Source organism: Pseudophryne corroboree, chromosome 5, assembly GCF_028390025.1.
Source record: "Pseudophryne corroboree isolate aPseCor3 chromosome 5, aPseCor3.hap2, whole genome shotgun sequence".
NCBI classification, from domain to species: Eukaryota; Metazoa; Chordata; class Amphibia; order Anura; family Myobatrachidae; genus Pseudophryne; species Pseudophryne corroboree.
Window position 1 is genome coordinate 569,161,540 of NC_086448.1, and position 20,976 is coordinate 569,182,515.

General features: G+C 47.7%; 1 protein-coding gene across 2 annotated transcripts in view; it reads right to left on the reverse strand.

The window, feature by feature from the left end:
* Window positions 1-19,101, reverse strand: part of ATP9B (ATPase phospholipid transporting 9B (putative)) — an 851,783-nt gene extending 832,682 nt beyond the window's left edge. For both annotated transcript variants that reach the window (XM_063923317.1, XM_063923316.1), the window contains exon 1: window positions 18,719-19,101. In XM_063923317.1, the coding sequence (XP_063779387.1) occupies window positions 18,719-19,017 (299 nt within the window). In that variant the 5' untranslated portion in view covers window positions 19,018-19,101. The remainder of the gene's footprint in view (window positions 1-18,718) is intronic.
* Window positions 19,102-20,976: the final 1,875 nt, after the last annotated feature.

Here is a 20,976-nt window from a genome sequence, read left to right on the forward strand (position 1 = left end):
GTTTCCTGAGGGATCTCCTCCCAGACCTGGACTAAAGCATCCGCCAACTCCTGGACAGTCTGTGGTGCAACGTGTCATTGGTGGATGGAGCGAGACATGAGGTCCCAGATGTGCTCAATTGGATTCAGTTCTGGGGAACGGGCGGGCCAGTCCATAGCATCAATGCCTTCGTCTTGCAGGAACTGCTGACACACTCCAGCCACATGAGGTCTAGCATTGTCTTGCATTAGGAGGAACCCAGGGCCAACCGCACCAGCATATGGTCTCACAAGGGGTCTGAGGATCTCATCTCGGTACTTAATGGCAGTCAGGCTACCTCTGGCGAGCACATGGAGGCCTGTGCGGCCCCCCAAAGAAATGCCACCCCACACTATTACTGACCCACTGCCAAACCGGTCATGCTGGAGGATGTTGCAGGCAGCAGAACGTTCTCCTTGGCGTCTCCAGACTCTGTCATGTCTGTCACATGTGCTCAGTGAGAACCTGCTTTCATCTGTGAAGAGCACAGAGCGCCAGTGGCGAATTTGCCAATCTTGGTGTTCTCTGGCAAATGCTAAACGTCCTGCACGGTGTTGGGCTGTAAGCACAACCCCCACCTGTGGGCATCGGGCCCTCATACCACCCTCATGGAGACTGTTTCTGATCGTTTGAGTAGACACATGCACATTTGTGGCTTGCTGGAGGTCATTTTGCAGGGCTCTGGCAGTGCTCCTCCTGTTCCTCCTTGCACAAAGGCTGAGGTAGCGGTCCTGCTGCTGGGTTGTTGCCCTCCTACGGCCTCCTCCACGTCTCCTGATGTACTGGCCTGTTTCCTGGTAGCACCTCCATGCTCTGGACACTACGCTGACAGACACAGCAAACCTTCTTGACACAGCTCGCATTGATGTGCCATCCTGGATGAGCTGCACTACATGAGCCACTTGTGTGGGTTGTAGACTCCATCTCATGCTACCACTAGAGTGAAAGCACCGCCAGCTTTCAAAAGTGACCAAAACATCAGCCAGAAAGCATAGGAGCTGAGATGTGGTCTGTGGTCACCACCTGCAGAACAACTCCTTTATTGGGGGTGTCTTGCTAATTGCCTATAATTTCCACCTGTTGTCTATTCCATTTGCACAACAGCATGTGAAATTGATTGTCAATCAGTGTTGCTTCCTAAGTGGACAGTTTGATTTCACAGAAGTGTGATTGACTTGGAGTTACATTGTGTTGTTTAAGTGTTCCCTTTACTTTTTTGAGCAGTGTATATATATGTGTTTCACCAGAGGGAGAAGCATTAAGAACCTAGTGGTCCGTACGGACATCACTGAATTCCGCTCTGTGCCAACAGATAATCTCTCATTCCTAAAGAGATCCCCCGGGTGCTATAAGTGCCCTAAGTGCACAACGTGCTCATATATGCTCACCGGTTCGTCCTTTCAACATCCACATCAACCACGGACCTTTCAGATCAGACATACCCTGTCATGCACCTCGACACACATTGTGTACTTCATCAAATGCCCATGCAATCTATACAACGTGGGGAAGACTGTAAGGACACTGAGAGAAAGAATGGCCCTCCACAGGTCGGCCATCAAGCAGGCCACCAGTGGGAAGGGCTCTGACCAACCGGTGGCCAAGCACTTCGCTGAAATGGGACACAAGCTGGACGACCTCAGACAGATGGCCATTGACCACGTTCCCCTGAACAAAAGAGGAGGGGATAGGAATGGTACACTCCTGAAACTTGAGGCCAAGTGGATCAGCCCCAATGGCCTCAACGAAATAATGCCCTGGAACGTTTTCCTGTAGATGACTTTTACACTCCTGGCGACTTTATATCCTGTATTGATAGTCTGTAGGAGCTTCTTTCCGGCAATTCCGAGTCAGGGTGCTGGCCGTTCGGTAGGAACTCGTTGATAGACTATGCCACATTCATTTGACGTCTTATTTCCCCTAAACACTAGTTTAACTCACTAGACCGCAAGCCTGTGTTCATCACCATCACACTTGGTGACCTTTTGGCCACCTTTTAACCCTTACATACACTAGGGTTCCTACCCCTCTTTTTCCTTCCCCTCGGGTTTCTCCTGCCGCCCTCCTTCTCGTCTTCCTTTTCCTTTCCCCCTTCCCCTCCCTCCCCCTCCTCCCTTCCCCCCCTTTTTCTGGGCTCAGTCCTTCCCCCCTTCCCCCTGTTCCAGTCCCCCTCTCCACCCATTTCCCATCCCTTCACTTCATGGAAGCCTCTATGGTCAGATTCTCAATGCCACATATCTTTTCCATTCATCTTTTCCTAACATTTACACACACATCTTTTCTTGTAAAAGCATATTAGTATATATACAGTCCAGTAACGATCGTGCATCCCTTGAACACTGTAATTAGGCGTAGCTTTTAATGTCCATTGTTTAGCTTTTCTTACAGCGATTATTAACTATTTGATCTAGCTGGTGTCTGGTAATAAGGGGCTCTGTAACCAAATGTCATTGTTTTGTTTTTCTTAGTTACAGCTCGCGTTGACGCGAGCTCTGGCTTCCCGGTTTCCATGGCTACACGGCGCCGCGTCATCAAGCCGCATCAGTTGTGCGCCAGTTCCGGGTCCCGGGGGCGCGACCGCGGGCGGTTCTCCCTCACGGCGGGCTTCTCTTAGGTATTTAGGTAAGTAGTGTTTACACTGCTTTATTTCTGTTCACCTTGACAAAGGGGCGTGCGAGCCCCGAAACGTTGGTTGGATTTGCTGATGTTAATACACGATTTGCACTGTTAAGCCTCTGAGTGCCGCAGGCCTTTTTTTGCGTTTTGATCATTTCTTTTCTCTGGGGGCACCGGAGCAACTTACCACATAGAAGAGGAGTGCCAGTCCATGATTCAAGCACATGTATATATATATGTATATATATATATATATATATATATATATAAAACCCTGATGCACTTAGCCCCCCGTCAGGGTACAGAATATAGGGATAGCAATGTGTGTGAGAAACATGGAATAGTAACCACACGGCAGCTATTGGCACCACAGTCACGTGTACAATGCAGAAATTATTACAAACAACAATCCAACTGCACTGGACTAGCAATACTAAGTAAAGCTATGTATGTATACAGATATAACAATGCACAGTAAATATTGGATGTATATCACAGGATACTTCTACTAAATATCCCTATAGTTATGCACTTGCTCATAACTAACACTGTCTACACGACATGTAGAATACTTAAGTGTCCTGTATATGCACAGCGCTGATGAGGCAGGCGGCTTTACAGAGGAGACAGTGCCCAGCAGTCCCAGAATCAGCGCAGTTCTGTGTAATGGCACCCAAATGCTGACAGGGAGTGAGGGAGAGAGATGCAGCTCCAAAGCGGGAACATCTGCTGCAGATGGCACCTGGGGCTGGGGGAGGGGCTACAGGTCAGAGCCTTATCCCCTCTGCTGGACTTCACCAGCGAGTACTATGGAACCTGTACTAAACTATTTTAGTAAATCCGACCTGTGCTCCTTGCCCTGGGGGGATATAGTGGGGTCCCTGCACGGCCACAGTGTCCAACGCCAGTGGCGCGGTCCGTCTCCCAAAGACCGTGACCGGATCGTGATTTTGGCGGGTTCCGCCTCGGGAACCCTTTTACCTCCTCCCTATCGTGCGGCCACGCGATCCAGGAGAGCAGCGGCGGTATGTGTGCCTGATGAGACTGGAGTGCCTCCACTGTAAGTACCCGGCAACCAAGGTGCGGGAGTATACAGCACCGCTGGGTGAGGTAAGGGAGCCGCAGCACGATATGTCAGTATGACATATAGCACCAACTGCCTATGCTGCGGCCCTTGAAGTCTTCTTTCTTCTCAGAAAAGCTTTTTTCAGGGCTGTCTAGCGCAGCCCTCCCTGTTAGCTGCCTCCACTGCAGGCACCAACTTACAAACTGAGCTCCAGTGCCTGGAGACGGGGATGTAGAGGAGGCGGTGCAGTGAATCTTGGGAACAGTCAAAGCTTTAGCCTGTTAGCGCCTCGGATCAAGATTCAACTCTACACCCCCAATGTTATTCCCTGTGGAATACCAGTGTACCCCGCTGCAGAAAGAGAACCATCAGTTATGGCACAAACTAGATGACGCTGAAAACAGATCACGTCGTAATAATTTTGTGGCTAGTCAGGCTTCCTGAGACTGTGAAAGGTACAGAGTTTTCTACCTTTGTTCAGACCACGTTACAGTCTCTATTGGGAACATCTGATACTTGCAAAGATCTTGTGAACGAGAAAGTGCATAGGGTTGGCCCACCGCCCCAAATCCCGAATTCCAGGCCAAGAATTATCTTGTTCAGATGCTTAAACTACTTGCACAAAGTCACTTTCTGGACAGCTTTGCGACAAAATCGCACTATCGTGTGGGAAAATAACCGCCTGTTTCTCTTCCAAGATTTCTCGGCAGAATTTACCAGAGCAATGAAAGCATTTAATCCAATTTGTTCTAAACTAGTCGAGACCAAACGTAAGTTTACACTATTATATCCAGCGAAACTACGTATTTATAACGAGACTCGTTTGTGGATTTTACTGGACTTCAGTGACTGATGTTTCAGCCTATCTCCAGGAAGAAGGGGATTCTTACCAATCTGATATTGCTGATCCTCCATCTGCTCCACAGAATACTTGAAAGGTTTAAAGTGCAAAGTATTCCCTGATGTTTCCATCTGCTATGACTATTTCTTATTCTAAGTAGATCTACTCAAAATGTACACTATTTTCTTAATATGCCTACTTATTACATAATGATAGCTGCAATTAGCAGTCTTGCCTTACTCTCTCTACACCGTATTTTTAATAGTATTGTTTCTGAATGCCTTTTGATCGTTTATTTAGCTGCTGATACCCCTTTTTTATTTTTACTCAATTGTTAATGCCTCTTATATGAAGTCTACATTTATTCATATTATGTTCGGGTGCTAGGCTGTTTTAGCAGGGCAATGCGCCCTGCCCGGTTTTTTAAGGGCAAAATCCGCCCTGCCCTTTCTGCGGCGCCCTGCTAAAACAGCCACCCGCTTCCTGCCCTCCCAGCGTGTAAAGATGCCGTGCGCATGCGCACAGCATCCATTCACGCTGTGGGAGATAGCTTTGGGGAAGCCAAGCACCTCCGTAGGTGCTGGGCACTCCCGCAACAGTGACGCCACCAGCCAAGCCCCCTGTAATAACGTCTGCGGGCCGCACCGCCCACTTAAATGACGTTTCATGGCCACGTCCCCTGATCTGCATGGCCATGCCCCCTTTTCAGGCGCACGCACATGTGCCTCCGCTGTACGGCGCCCTGCCCTCTACATTTTCTAGAGGGAACACTATGGATATCCTGGAATCTTCGAGTAGTATGACTGGATAGACTCATAATTCCATAACATTAATGCTGGATTCCACATTCATGTTCTGAGGACTACGCTGATATCACTATGTTACTCTACTATTTGATTCTTTTTCCTTTGAAGGATGCAGTTATATATTTTGTATAACAGTCATTCCATACTATATGGCTATTTGCTCTTCATTTTATTATTTTGTAAAATCAGTGTGTTTGAAAAAAACAAAAAACATCCCAGAGGCTGTTTATAATGACAGTCACGTGAACAACCTACTGTAGTGATAAATCCTAATTTGACAGTAATCAATCATTATCATTTTATTGAACTACTACATCTATTCTTATACATTTAACATTACTTTCGCGTAAGGTGTCAGGAGCTATTCAATTGACTGCATCGTGCCTGACACTAAACCTGGGAGGAGCACCTTACTGCGACTACTGCCAGGAGCTTAGTCAATGTAAACTGCTTCCCCCGAGTTAAGTGCTGGGCACGATGCAGTTACCGCACACAGTAAATCTACAACTAGCCCCGAGGTACTAGTTAATGAGGATGTCTGCAAAAATCTGCATTAAAGCCTAGTTGCGGCCTTACAGCAGGAGAAATTAAATAGCTAGAGCCTCTTATATCCTTGCTGTGCTAATTGAAATACCCACATAGACTTTCATACCAAAGATATATAGCAAGACAGCGCTGGCGATCAGTTAATATTTAATTAACTGATAAAATCCAATATAAATAACAAAATCACAAAACATACATATACATAATCATATAAACATTGGGGAAATTCTCCGTGATGCACGTGACAGCTACACAAAGTCAAACGACATACTTCTCCAACATACCAAGATTTTAGTGGGTCTTAAGTTATAGGGCAGGGGTGGGGAACCTCAGGCCCGCGGGCCGTATAAGGCCCGCAAAGCCACTTGATCCGGCCCTTCCAGGCTCACCTAACCAAGTGAGATGTCGGGCCCCCGCTGAGATTTTGTTACTAGCGGGCACCCGGCTTCTTCCCCTCAGCAGCTCACTCCTGAGCTCCAGCTTACGGCACTGGCAGTGTGCATGTGTGCCTGTGGGGTGCTATGGGAGAGATGTCATGACGTCTCTCCCATAGTTCTGAGGAGCGGGCAGCCAGGCAGAGGGCAAGGGTCCGGAAGCAGGAGTAGGGCTGGTGAGTATTGTGTTTTTTCTGTGTGTGTGTGTGTGTGTGTGTGTGTGTGTGTGTGTGTGTGTGTGTGTGTGTGTGTGTGTGTGTGTGTGTATATATATATATATATATATATATATATATATATATATATATATATATATATATATATATATGTGTAAGCGGCGCTACTAGGGGTCATATCTAATGGGGGCATATCTACTGGGGGCAGGCTAATTTTCAAGTTGATAATTTTTGTATGGCCCCAAAGGATTTTATAAATATCCAAATGGCCCTTGGTAGAAAAAAAGGTTCCCCATCCCTGTTATAGGGTAAGGCATTGCTATTAAGCAATTAAGTTTGCATACACAGGTTGAGTATCCAATATTCAAAATGCATGGGACCAGAAGTATTTTGGAATAATTGCATACCATAATGAGATGATAATGTGATGGGACCCAAGTCTAAGCACAGAATACATTTATTTTTTATATACACCTTATACACACTGCCTAAAGGTCATTTTAGCCAATATGTTTAATAACTTAGTGCATTAAACAAAATTTGTGTACATTCACACAATTCATTTATGTTTCATATACACCTGATATGCACAGCCTGAAGGTCATTTAATACAATATTTTGAATAATTTTGTGTATTAAACAAAGTTTGTGTACATTGAGCCATCAGAAAACAAAGGTTTCACTATCTCACTTTCACTCAGAAAACTCTGTATTTCAGAATATTCCGTATTTCAGAATATTTGGATATGGGATACTCAACCTGTAATAATTTCTTAACAGTTAAAAGGGAAAACCATTTTAAAAGCGTGGAATGCAGAGGACTTTATGTTTACTTTCTGAAGAATCACCCATTGGCCGGTGTAGATCACATAAGAAAATAAATCAATAAAAATAATATGTACAACTAGCCGGTGTTGGTTACTGCCTGTCAGCAATCACAAGCAGGAACTATAGCTCTGGTACTCCAGACAAGGCTGCAGGTTTGAGGACTTGACCAGCAGCCAGGAGAGAGTTGCTATTTCTATTTATAAGTGGCTTCAGGACATCTGCCTGTATATTGGTATATACCAAATAATTTCCTGGCCAGGAGTTGGATTATGAGCAGGTACTGTAACAAACGTTATATTTATGCTTTCTAATAGCAATGAGGTCACACATGCGTAAGTGACTTCTGCATATTTAAGCTTGGCATAATTACAAGACCATGTCCAGACTGCTTAGCTAATAGAAAAACATGGAATCTGCTATATATGAAAATTTGTTTTTACTAATCAGACTGCTTCATAATGGGGTCAATTCAATTTGCCGGCAGCTGAATAGCGCCGGGAATTAGCTCCCGCCGCTATTCAATTCTGCTCAAGTTAAGTCGGTGAATGCCCGTCCTCCCGTACTTAACAGGTTGATTTGTCGGTAGAACGGTCATTCTCTGACTTAACTGCCCGACGCAATGCTGATTCCCAACAGAATCAGCCACCCCCGCGCCAGCACTTTTGTCGGATTTCTGCTTGCACCCCCCGGTGGTGAGAGAAGAAATCCCGACAATGAAGTGTCAAATGGCCCTGTATTGAATAGCTATTCAATTGTCGGCAAATTGAATTGACCCCAATATCTTGCTGGAAAATAAGAATTTACTCACCGGTAATTCTATTTCTCGTAGTCCGTAGTGGATGCTGGGAACTCCGTAAGGACCATGGGGAACAGACGGGCTCCGCAGGAGACTGGGCACTCTAAAAAAAAGATTAGGTACTATCTGGTGTGCACTGGCTCCTCCCTCTATGCCCCTCCTCCAGACCTCAGTTAGGGAAACTGTGCCCGGAAGAGCTGACATTACAAGGAAAGGAAATTTTGAATCCAGGGTAAGACTCATACCAGCCACACCAATCACACCGTACAACTTGTGATAACCTTACCCAGTTAACAGTATGAATAACAACTGAGCCTCACTAAACGGATGGATCATAACAATAACCCTTAGTTACGCAATAACTATATACACGTATTGCTAGTGTTCACTCTAGGATTTTTTTAGGGCAGGGTGCTGATCACGGGGAGGGCACATTTTTCATTCGTGAGGGCACATTTTTCATTCGTGAGGGCACATTTTTAAGTTAGAAGGGCCAAATCAGGTACATACTATAATGCTTGGTGCTCCCATTCCTATAGGTGAAAGCATGGACAGTGCGCGCCGGAGGCGTGCAGCAAAAATTTAGGGGAGTTGTTTCGTGGGGAAGGGGCGTGACCACATAATAGTACCAAATCACATTATACCACACAATAGTGCTGCTTATACACATTGCACCAGGTAGAACCTCCTATACACACTGCGCCAGGTAGAGCACGTTATACATATTGCGCCAGATAGAGCACGTTATACACATTGCACCAGGTAGAACCTCCTATACACACTGCGGCAGGTAGAGCACGTTATACATATTGCGCCAGGTAGAGCACGTTATACACATTGCACCAGGTAGAACCTCCTATACACACTGCGCCAGGTAGAGCACGTTATACATATTGCGCCAGATAGAGCACGTTATACACATTGCACTAGGTAGAACCTCCTATACACACTGCGCCAGGTAGAGCACGTTATACATATTGCGCCAGGTAGAGCACGTTATACACATTGCGCCAGGTAGAGCACGTTATACACATTGCACCAGGTAGAGCACGTTATACACATTGCACCAGGTAGAACCTCCTATACACACTGCGCCAGGTAGAGCACGTTATACATATTGCGCCAGATAGAGCACGTTATACACATTGCACCAGGTAGAACCTCCTATACACACTGCGGCAGGTAGAGCACTGAGGCACACTGCACCAGGGAGAGAACACTGAGGCACACTGCACTAGGGAGAGAACACTGAGGCACACTGCACTAGGGAGAGAACGCTGAGGCACACTGCACTAGGGAGAGAACACTGAGGCACACTGCACTAGGGAGAGAACACTGAGGCACACTGCACCAGGGAGAGAACACTGAGGCACATTGCACCAGGGAGAGAACACTGAGGCACATTGCACCAGGGAGAGAACACTGAGGCACACTGTAACAGGGAGAGAACACTAGGAGGAAGGGGAGGACGGGCACAGGGCAGATGCAGAGCGGCACTCACAGTTGCGGAGGAAAGCGCTGTGCCGGGTCAGCGGGGTCGGTCTCTTGATGCTGACGGCGGAGCCCAGGTCAGCGCGCAGCGCCATGGTGAGGGGGAATCAAACCATGCCGGAGGACTGGCGGGAGACACCGCAGGCTCTGATTGGCTGCTCCTCCCCACTGCACGCTGGCCCTGTCTCCGCCTTCAGCTGAGAGCTATCAGCGCGGCGGGGGGGAGAAGTGCCAGCGCGGCGGGGGGGAGAAGTGCCAGCGCGGCGGGGGGGAGAAGTGACAGCGCGGCAGGGGAAAGAAGTGACAGCGCGGCGGGGGAAAGAAGTGACAGCGCGGCGGGGGGAGAAGAGCAGTCCTTAGCAGGGCGGCAGGGCGGGCACAAACGGGCAGGGCGGCATTCTGTCACTCAAAAAAGGGGCAGGGCGCAGCGCCCTGCAAAAGAAGCTTAGAGTGAACACTATATTGCAGAGAGTCCGCACTTGGGACGGGCGCCCAGCATCCACTACGGACTACGAGAAATAGAATTTACTCACCGGTAATTCTAATTTTCTCTGACGTCCTAGTGGATGCTGGGAACTCCGTAAGGACCATGGGGATTATACCAAAGCTCCCAAACGGGCGGGAGAGTGCGGATGACTCTGCAGCACCGAATGAGCAAACACAAGGTCCTCCTCAGCCAGGGTATCAAACTTGTAGAACTTTGCAAATGTGTTTGAACCCGACCAAGTAACAGCTCGGCAAAGCTGTAATGCCGAGACCCCTCGGGCAGCCGCCCAAGAAGAGCCCACCTTCCTCGTGGAATGGGCTTTTACCGATTTCGGATGCGGCAATCCAGCCGCAGAATGAGCCTGCTGAATCGTGCTACAGATCCAGCGAGCAATAGTTTGCTTTGAAGCAGAAGCACCCAGCTTGTTGGGTGCATGCAAGATAAACAGCGAGTCAGTCTTCCTGACTCCAGCCGTTCTGGAAACATATATCTTCAAAGCCCTGACTACGTCCAGCAACTTGGAGTCCTCCAAGTCCCTAGTAGCCGCAGGCACCACAATAGGTTGGTTCAAATGAAACGATGACACCACCTTTGGGAGAAATTGGGGACGAGTCCCCAATTCTGCCCTGTCCATATGGAAGATCAGATATGGGCTTTTACATGACAAAGCCGCCAATTCCGACACACGCCTAGCCGATGCTAAGGCCAACAGCAAGACCACTTTCCACGTGAGATACTTTAGTTCCACGGTTTTAAGTGGCTCAAACCAGTGTGATTTCAGGAAATCCAACACACCGTTAAGATCCCAGGGTGCCACTGGTGGCACAAAAGGGGGCTGGATATGCAGCACTCCCTTTACAAATGTCTGAACCTCAGGCAGTGAAGCCAGTTCTCTTTGAAAGAAAATGGATAGGGCCGAAATCTGGACCTTTATGGACCCCAATTTTAGGCCCATAGTCACCCGACTGTAGGAAGTGCAGGAATCGACCCAGCTGGAATTCCTCCGTAGGGGCCTTCCTGGCCTCACACCAAGCAACATACTTCCGCCATATACGGTGATAATGTTTTGCTGTCACGTCTTTCCTAGCTTTTATCAGCGTAGGAATAACTTCATCTGGAATGCCTTTTTCCGCTAGGATCCGGCGTTCAACCGCCATGCCGTCAAACGCAGCCGCGGTAAGTCTTGGAACAGACAGGGCCCTTGTTGCAGCAAGTCCTGTCTGAGAGGCAGAGGCCATGGGTCCTCTGTGCGCATTTCTTGCAGTTCCGGGTACCAAGTCCTTCTTGGCCAGTCCGGAACAATGAGTATTGTTCATATTCCTCTCTTTCTTACTATGCTCAGTACTTTTGGTATGAGAGGAAGAGGAGGAAACACATATATACCGACTGGTACACCCACGGTGTCACTAGGGCGTCCACAGCTATCGCCTGAGGGTCCCTTGACCTGGCGCAATAACGTTTTAGCTTTTTGTTGAGGCGGGACGCCATCATGTCCACCTGTGGCAGTTCCCATCGGTTTGCAATCAGTTGGAAAAACTTCTTGATGAAGTCCCCACTCTCCCGGGTGGAGGTCGTGTCTGCTGAGGAAGTCTGCTTCCCAGTTGTCCACTCCCGGAATGAACACTGCTGACAGTGCTTGCACGTGATTCTCCGCCCATCGAAGAATCTTTGTGGCTTCCGCCATTGCCATCCTGCTTCTTGTGCTGCCCTGGCGGTTTACACCGTGGCGACCGCCGTGATGTTGTCTGACTGAATCAGCACTGGCCGGTTTCGAAGCAGGGGCTCTGCTTGACTCAGGGCGTTGTAAATGGCCCTTAGTTCCAGTATATTTATGTGTAGAGAAGTCTCCAGACTTGACCACAGCCCTTGGAAGTTTCTTCCCTGAGTGACTGCCCCCCACCCTCGGAGGCTTGCATCCGTGGTCACCAGGACCCAGTCCTGTATGCCGAACCAGCGGCCCTCGAGAAGGTGAGCACTCTGCAGCCACCACAGAAGAGACACCCTGGCCCTTGGGGACAGGGTGATCAGCCGATGCATCTGAAGATGCGATCCGGACCCCTTGTCCAACAGATCCCACTGAAAGATCCTTGCGTGGAACCTGCCGAAGGGAATGGCTTCGTATGAAGCCACCATCTTTCCCAGGACTCGCGTGCAGTGATGCACCGATACCTGTTTTGGTTTCAGGAGGTCCCTGACCAGAGATGCTAATTCCTGGGCCTTCTCCACCGGGAGAAACACCTTCTTCTGTTCTGTGTCCAGAATCATGCCCAGGAAAAGCAGACGCGTCGTAGGAAACAGCTGCGACTTTGGAACATTCAGAATCCAGCCGTGCTGTAGTAACACTTCCTGAGAGAGTGTTACGCTGATCAACAACTGCTCCCTGGACCTCGCCTTTATGAGGAGATCGTCCAAGTACGGGATAATTATAACTCCCTTCTGCCGAAGGCGTATCATCATTTCGGCCATTACCTTGGTAAATATTCTCGGTGCCGTGGACAGGCCAAACGGCAACGTCTGGAATTGGTAATGACAGTCCTGTACCACAAATCTGAGGTACTCCTGGTGAGGTGGGTAAATGGGGACATGCAAGTAAGCATCTTTGATGTCCAGCGACACCATAAAATCCCCCTCTTCCAGGCTTGCAATCACCGCTCTGAGCGATTCTATAACTTGAATTTCTTTATATAAGTGTTCAAGGACTTTAAATTCAGAATGGGTCTCACCGAACCGTCCGGTTTCGGTACCACAAACATTGTGGAATAGTAACCCCTTCCCTGTTGAAGGAGGGGGACCCTGACAATCACTTGCTGGAGGTACAGCTTGTGAATTGCCGCCAGCACTACCTCCCTTTCCATGGGGGAAGCTGGCAAGGCTGATTTTAGGTAACGGCGGGGGGGGAGTCGCTTCGAATTCCAGTTTGTATCCCTGAGATACAATTTGTATAGCCCAGAGATCCACCTGTGAGCGAACCCACTGGCTGCTGAAGTTTCGGAGACGTGCCCCCACCGCACCTGGCTCCGCCTGTGGAGCCCCAACGTCATGCGGTGGACTTAGTGGAAGCAGGGGAGGACTTTCGTTCCTGGGAACTTGCTGCATGGTGCAGCTTCTTACCTCTACCCCTGCCTCTGGCAAGAAAGGATGCACCCCTGACCCTCTTGCCTTTTTGGGAACAAAAGGACTGCATTTGATAATACGGTGCTTTCTTAGGCTGTGAGGAAACCTGAGGCAAGAAAGTGGACTTTCCAGCTGTCGCTGTAGACACGAGATCCGACAGACCGTCCCCAAACAATTCCTCACCCTTATAAGGCAAAACCTCCATGTGTTTTTTTAGAATCAGCATCTCCTGTCCATTGCCGAGTCCATAAGACCCTCCTGGCAGAAATGGACATAGCATTAATTCTAGAGCCCAGCAGGCAAATGTCCCTCTGAGCATCTCGCATATATAAGACGACGTCTTTGATATGGCCCAGGGTTAGCAAAACAGTGTCTCTGTCGAGGGAATCTATGTCGTCTAACAGAGTATCTGTCTACGCTGCTACAGCACTACACATCCAGGCTGAAGCAATAGCAGGTCTCAGTAGAGTACCAGAGTGTGTATACACTGACTTCAGGATAGCTTCCTGCTTTCTATCCGCGGCCGTATCCCGAGATGGCAGGGCCACCTTTTTAGATAAGCGTGTCAGCGCCTTGTCCACCCTAGGGGATGTTTCCCAACGTACCCTGTCCGTTGGCGGGAAAGGGTACGCCATCAGTAACCTCTTAGAAATCACTAATTTCTTATCAGGGGAACTCCACGCTTCTTCACACAATTCATTTAATTCATCAGATGGGGGAAAAGGTCACTGGCTGCTTTTTCTCCCCAAACATATAAACCCTTTTGGTATTAACCGGGTTACTCTCAGAAATGTGTAATACATCTTTCATTGCAATAATCATGTATCGGATGGTCATTTTAGACTGTAAATGTGCCTCATCATCGTCGACACTGGAGTCGGACTCCGTGTCGGCATCAGTGTCAACCATCTGAGCTAGGGGGCGTTTATGAGCCCCAGACGGTTTCTGAGTCGCCTGGGCAGGGGCGGGCTGAGACCCCGTCTGTCCCAAGGCTGCAGCGTCATCAAACCTTTTATGTAAGGAGTTTACATTGTCATTTAAGACCTTCCACATATCCATCCAATCTGGTGTAGGCCCCGACGGGGGCGATACCACACTTATCTGCCCTTGCTCCGCCTCCACGTAACCTTCCTCATCAAACATGTCGACACAGCCGTACCGACACACCGCACACACACACAGGGAATGCTCAGACTGAGGACAGGACCCCACAAAGTCCTTTGGGGAGACAGAGAGAGAGTATGCCAGCACAGACCACAGCGCTATATAACACAGGGATTTACACTGCTAATAAGTGATTTTCCCAATAGCTGCTTGTCTGTATCGATTTGTGCCTAAATTTATGTGCCCCCCCTCTCTTTTTAACCCGTCTTGTACCTGGATACTGCAGGGGAGAGCCTGGGGAGCGTGCTTCCAGCGGAGCTGTGAAGGGAAAATGGCGCTGGTGTGCTGAGGAAGAAGGCCCCGCCCCCTCAGTGGCGGGCTACTGTCCCGCTTTCAGTGTATAATAATGGCGGGGGGTTTTACATATATACAGTGCTAGACTGTATATATGTATGATTTTGTGCCAAAGGTACCTCAATTGCAGCCCAGGGCGCCCCCCCCAGCGCCCTGCACCCTACAGTGACCGGAGTGTGTAAGTGTGCTGGGAGCAATGGCGCACAGCTGCGGTGCTGTGCGCTACCTTAATGAAGACAGGAGTCTTCAGCCGCCGATTTCGACGTCTTCCAGCTTCTGTTCTTCTGGCTCTGCAAGGGGGACGGCGGCGCGGCTCCGGGAACGGACGATCGAGGACAGGTGCCTGTGTTCGAACCCTCTGGAGCTAATGGTGTCCAGTAGCCTAAGAAGCACAAGCTAGCTGCAAGCAGGTAGGTTTGCTTCTCTCTCCTCAGTCCCACGTAGCAGTGAGTCTGTTGCCAGCAGAAACTCACTGAAAATAAAAAACCTAATAAATACTTTCTTTTCTAGTAAGCTCAGGAGAGCCCACTAGGAGCACCCAGCTCTGGCCGGGCACAGATTCTAACTGAGGTCTGGAGGAGGGGCATAGAGGGAGGAGCCAGTGTACACCAGATAGTACCTAATCTTTTTTTTTTTTTTTAGAGTGCCCAGTCTCCTGCGGAGCCCGTCTATTCCCCATGGTCCTTACGGAGTTCCCAGCATCCACTAGGACGTCAGAGAAAGCTGCATTACCAACAATATAAGTCATGGTTTAAGGACATACAGCTCTTTCCTGTTTGGTTAGGAATTAATAGCGCCACTGAGATATTTTCCATGGATTGATGAAAAAATATATCCACATGAGAATTTTGATAAACCTCTAGTTGTGCATATTATTTTTATTGATATTTATTTTTTATGTGGTCTACACCTTCCGGTGTTTATATGACTGTGTATATTTTGCGATTGTTATTTATACAGGTTGGGTCTCCCATATCCAAAATGCTTGGGACCAGAAGTATTTTGGATATCGGATTATTCCGTATTTTGGAATAATTGCATACCATAATGAGATATCATGGCAATGGGACCCAGGTCTAAGCACAGAATACATTTATGTTTCATATACACCTTATACACACAGCCTGAAGGTCATTTTATACAATATTTTTAATGACTTTGTGCAGTAACTAAAGTTTTTGTTCATTGAGCCATCAGAAAACAAAGGTTTCACTATCTCAGTCTCACTCAAAAAATTCCGTATTTCGGAATATTTGGATATGGGATACTCAACCTGTAATGGATTTTATTTGTGAATTAAATATAATCTGATTGCTAGCACTGTATTGCTATATATATATTTCTATGTTTTTGAGGGTTGAGTAGACAGCAGATCTAGATTGGACAACAGCGCCAAGTCCCCTTTATATTTTTATACCAAATGTGAGTGATATCACAAAGACTGTTTATGTTAGATAAACATATGAATATATGCCTTACTGTGAAAAGTCATATCAGCTTACTACTGACCGTTTAATACCAAGCAGTGACTTTTATACCAAAGCCAAGTGACTAGGGTCATATTAATAATGGGGCAGGTGGTACTACAGCTCCTGTCCTCTAAATAAAAAATAAGCGACCAACCACCCAGCTGGCACACAACTGCCCATAAGTCATGTGCTAAAATTTCATTTTTATTTTCCTCATAAAATGATGCTATTTTTCTGCTTTTACAGTCCATTGATCATTTTCAGCCCCAGGCCCATGTGCCCTTAATACAGTCCTGTACACACTTTACAAAGAAAGTTCATCTACATCAATCACTTCCCTAATGGAGTTTACTATTCTCTACCACAGAGGTTCTCAAACTCGGTCCTCAGGACCCCACACAGTGCATGTTTTGCAGGTAACCCAGCAGGTGCACAGGTGTATTAATTACTCACTGACACATTTTAAAAGGTCCACAGGTGCAGCTAATTATTTCACTTGCGATTCTGTGAGGAGACCTGCAAAACATGCACTGTGCTCTACCACATACAAACACATATTTGCCTGCCTGTACATTTTTGGATTGTGGGAGGAAGGAGCACCTGGGAGAAACTAACATAAACATAGGGAGAACATATAAACTGCTCACAACATACCACCAGTAATGCGAGGCAGCAATGCTAACAATTCTGTAACTAGCATGACAATATATACTATAATATTCCCCAGCACCACTGTGGACAAATAAGTGCAGTTCTTTGAACTGTAAAAATTCTTTAAGCAACACCTGTAGTGAAAATGTCTTTCCTGATGGGTGAAATAGAAGGACTCACCAAATAATATAGAGTCGACTTAATTGATTGCGAAATGAATGGCACCGGGAAGGAGGTCATGGCGTGATTCAATTCAGCAAGCTGCTTTGTCTGAGAATGTCTGTACTGGCATCTTAAACAGGGTGTTTAGGCACCGTGCAAGGGCACAATACAGCATCGCTGCACTACTTTTGCTGGATTTTTACTCACTACCCCGGGGGGGTGCGAGCAAAAATCCACTAGTTGTCCAAAGCAGCACACTGAATTGAATAGCACTGGGACCACATTCCCAGCGCTTTTCACTTCGCAATCAATTGAATTGACCGCTATGTTTCTAGCTTAAACAACAACAGCCAAAACCTATAACATTTAGATACCACATAAACAATATGCTTAATGAAGAACAATTTAAATAAATCCAAACATAAAAATAATAGTGCATCCTCTACTTTGCATACCTGGTAATAACCATTATTATTATCATCATCATCCTTTATTTATATGGCGCCACAAGGGTTCCGCAGCGCCCAATTACAGAATACATAAACAAATAATCAAACAGGAAAACAGCAACTTACAGTTGATGACAGTATAGGACAAGTACAGGGTAAATAAACATAGTTACATCAGCAGATAACACAGGAATAAGTATCAGGTGGCAGAAGACTGCTGGATGTGGTGCAGTTGAAGATTATTAACGTAAGAAAGGATACCATCCTGCAGAAACCCCACTGTTCAGTAAACTACTGATGCACTTAGGGCTATATTCATTAAGTGGTGGCTTTTGTAAGGTGGAAATTTAAAGGGGCACTAACATTAAGGGTACAGCATGGCGTGCTTTACCTTTAAAGTTATTGCTGCTTTACAGTTTCACCTCAAAGCCACCACTTCGTCAATATAGCCCTTATAGTATACACCAAAAAGCTCTAATACTTTAGTTCGCAAACAAAGTATACTTTATAGTGGATACCACGTTTTCTTTCCTGATTTGGGGGGGGGGGGGGATTAACCTCTAACAAACCTTTCAGAAGATACTATAATGAAACAGAATGAAGGTGTCTGGTGCAGGTTACACTGTTTCTACTATGCAAACTATTGATTAAACTTAATAACAACTGTATGTTGTGGTACTAACAGAAATGTGGCAGCATTTAGTGATTAACTCCTGATTACTCAAGTTCTTTGATTAAATAGGTAAATTCCGACTTTTAGGAAAAGCACATTAATACCGCCCGCGCCCCACTCCCAGTACTACAACAAATATTTGTTTTTAGTTTTTAGGTGATTTATGTAGCCTAACATCAATAAATCTTCATCTTGTGTCCATACTGTCAAAAAGGTAAGTGCTAGCAGTGCCACTTTACAGACTGAAGTTCAGCAGCTCTAGTACTTGGTACAGTCACTCTAATTAGGAGACTATGTTACTTTTTCAAACATCAATTTGGTTGACATAATTGAGTGATTAAACATACATCACTTGTTCACATGGAAAACAAAACTATTATGACTATTCAGGCACATAATGGCATGCATAGCATTATCATTGTCATTGTCCTGGCAATGCAAGAACAGGGGGCTTGGTCCATATGGCAAAGACACTCAACTGTCTGGGAAGTTGTTGTATATCCACAGTGTGTACACAGCAAATCACAGGTGAATCACTACAGGTGCATATAGGATGCTGCAGACAGTGACCAGATGTGATTTAACACAGGCATGTGCCGGGCACAGACAGGACAGGGATGGGAGGCGGCTCTCTCACCTCCTCTTACTCTTGTCTGCTGTGTAATAGGCCGCTCTCTTCTGCACCGGCTGAAGCGGGATGCTGTCCGCCATCTTCTGCCGCCGCACAGAGTGACGTCTCCGACTGACAGTCAGCGCCTGGGACCGCGGAAGACGAAGGGATGTTACGTCACGGTCAGCTGACACAGGAACGTGGTGTGTGGTGTGCTGCTCGGTGACGCTGGGACCGGGCGGCACTGTGCTGTGCAGATGTGTGACACATTGGCCAGTTCCCGGAGTCTCTGCTCTTTCCCCTAGGAGTAGGACAGAGGTTCTCATACTCGGTTCTCAGGACCCCGCAGAGTTCATGTTTTGCAGATCACCTGTAGATTTTTAAAATGTGACAGTTGGTGATACACAGTGACAGTACACCTGCTGGGTGACATGGAAAACGTGAACCGTGCGGAGTCCTGAGGACCGAGTTTGAGAACCACTGCCCTAGGATATGAAGGTGAAGCGGTCAGACACCTGTACTGTAACTCATAGCAACCAACCAGGAGTGAAGCTGTGTTATGTTAGATTCTTATTGACTGTCATGCATACCAATCAGTCACATTGAAAAAGACCAGGAACAGTTCTCGCCATCATTGCCAGGCCTGGGTGTGTACTGTGTAGTCAGTGGCGGATCTTGCCCCGGGCAAGCAGGACTTTTGCCCGGGGCGCCGCCATCCGGAGGGCGCCACACCATGGCAAGATCCGCCACTGTGCAGTGTGCGCCCAAGCAGTGTCCCCCCGCTGTGCCCCCCCTCCCGCTGTGAGAAGGGAACCAGACGCTACGCATCTGGTTTCCCTTCGTGGCGCTGGTCCTCCCCCGCTATGAAGGGAATCAGACGCTAAGCGTCTAGTTTCCCTTCATGGAGAGGACCTTTGGTGTGCGGTGCCCGATGACGTCATCGCGCACCGCACAGCATTGTGGCACAGACGCTAGGGGTCATAATTGACCTCTAGTGCCTATGCTGTGCTATGGGAGAGACGTCATGACTGACGTCTCTCCCATAGATCCGAGGAGAAGAGCGGCGCCGTTCTGCAGGGTCTGGAATCAGGAGCGGGGTATAGTAAGTATACTTTTTTTTTCTTCCCTTTCAGCGGCGCTACACATGGGGGCGTGACTGACCACGCCCCCATATTAAGCCACGCCCCTAACTTTTGCCCGGGGCGCCACAAGGGCAAGAACCGGCCCTGTGTGTAGTGTAGCATAAGGATCTGAGCATGAGTAACTTTTAGCTGTAGCATACTTGCCTACCCTCCTGGTATGGCCGGGAGGCTCCCGAAAATCTGATGGCCCTCCCGGCCCCTCTGCACTCACGCCATCGGACCCCCTCGGACCGCCCACTTGTTCTCTGCTGTGGGCGGCCAAGGAGGGTCGTGGAGTAGCTGCAGGGAAAACGGGAGGCTTGCCCACCTCTCCTGCCTGTGGTTGGTCTGCTATTGTTCCAGGTATTCCAGCTCCTGAGTTCAGCTCCACGAGAGACCCGCACCTGCTACCATCTTGCGGTGCAGCCTGACTCTGCAGTGTCCCAGCATTGCATCCTGTGACCGGCAGTTACCCGACACCGGCTTCCAGCGGTGCTTTGCCCTGCCAGTATCCATCGGTGTTCCGCCATCGATCCCAAGTCATCATCGGTGTTCCGTCATCGATCCCAAATCACCATTGGTGTTCCATCATCGATCCCAAGTCATCATCGGTGTTCCGTCATCGATCCTAAATCACCATCGGTGTTCTACCATCGATCGCAAGTCACCATCGGTGTACCATCATCGATCTCAAATCACCATCGGTGTTCTAACATCGATCTCCAGTCACCATCGGTGCTCTGTCATCGATCTCTAGCATCACCAGTGTTTCTGCATCTGACCTTCCATTACACTGGTATCTGACACAATTTCACAGCTCACCACCTGTGTCGGTTCTATCCGGCATTTCCTGGCAGTTCACAAGTGCTCACCTCATTTAGCACTTGATCAGCATCTCCAGCTTCCAGCGTGTCATTTGCTGAACATTTCCCACGCATACCATCTATACAACAGTTAGCTGTTTATCTGGACTTATCATCTCCAGGTCTTCCATGACCATATAGTGCTAATATCATGCTTCAATTCCATATTACCGAGTACCACTGTCTTTCGTGAACTGTCAATGTACATAGGGAACTGTGTTTAATAAACTTTTCAAACTTTTACGAAGTTGTCTTGGTCACGCCTTCGGGCATCTGTGCTAAAGATTCACGTACACCTCAG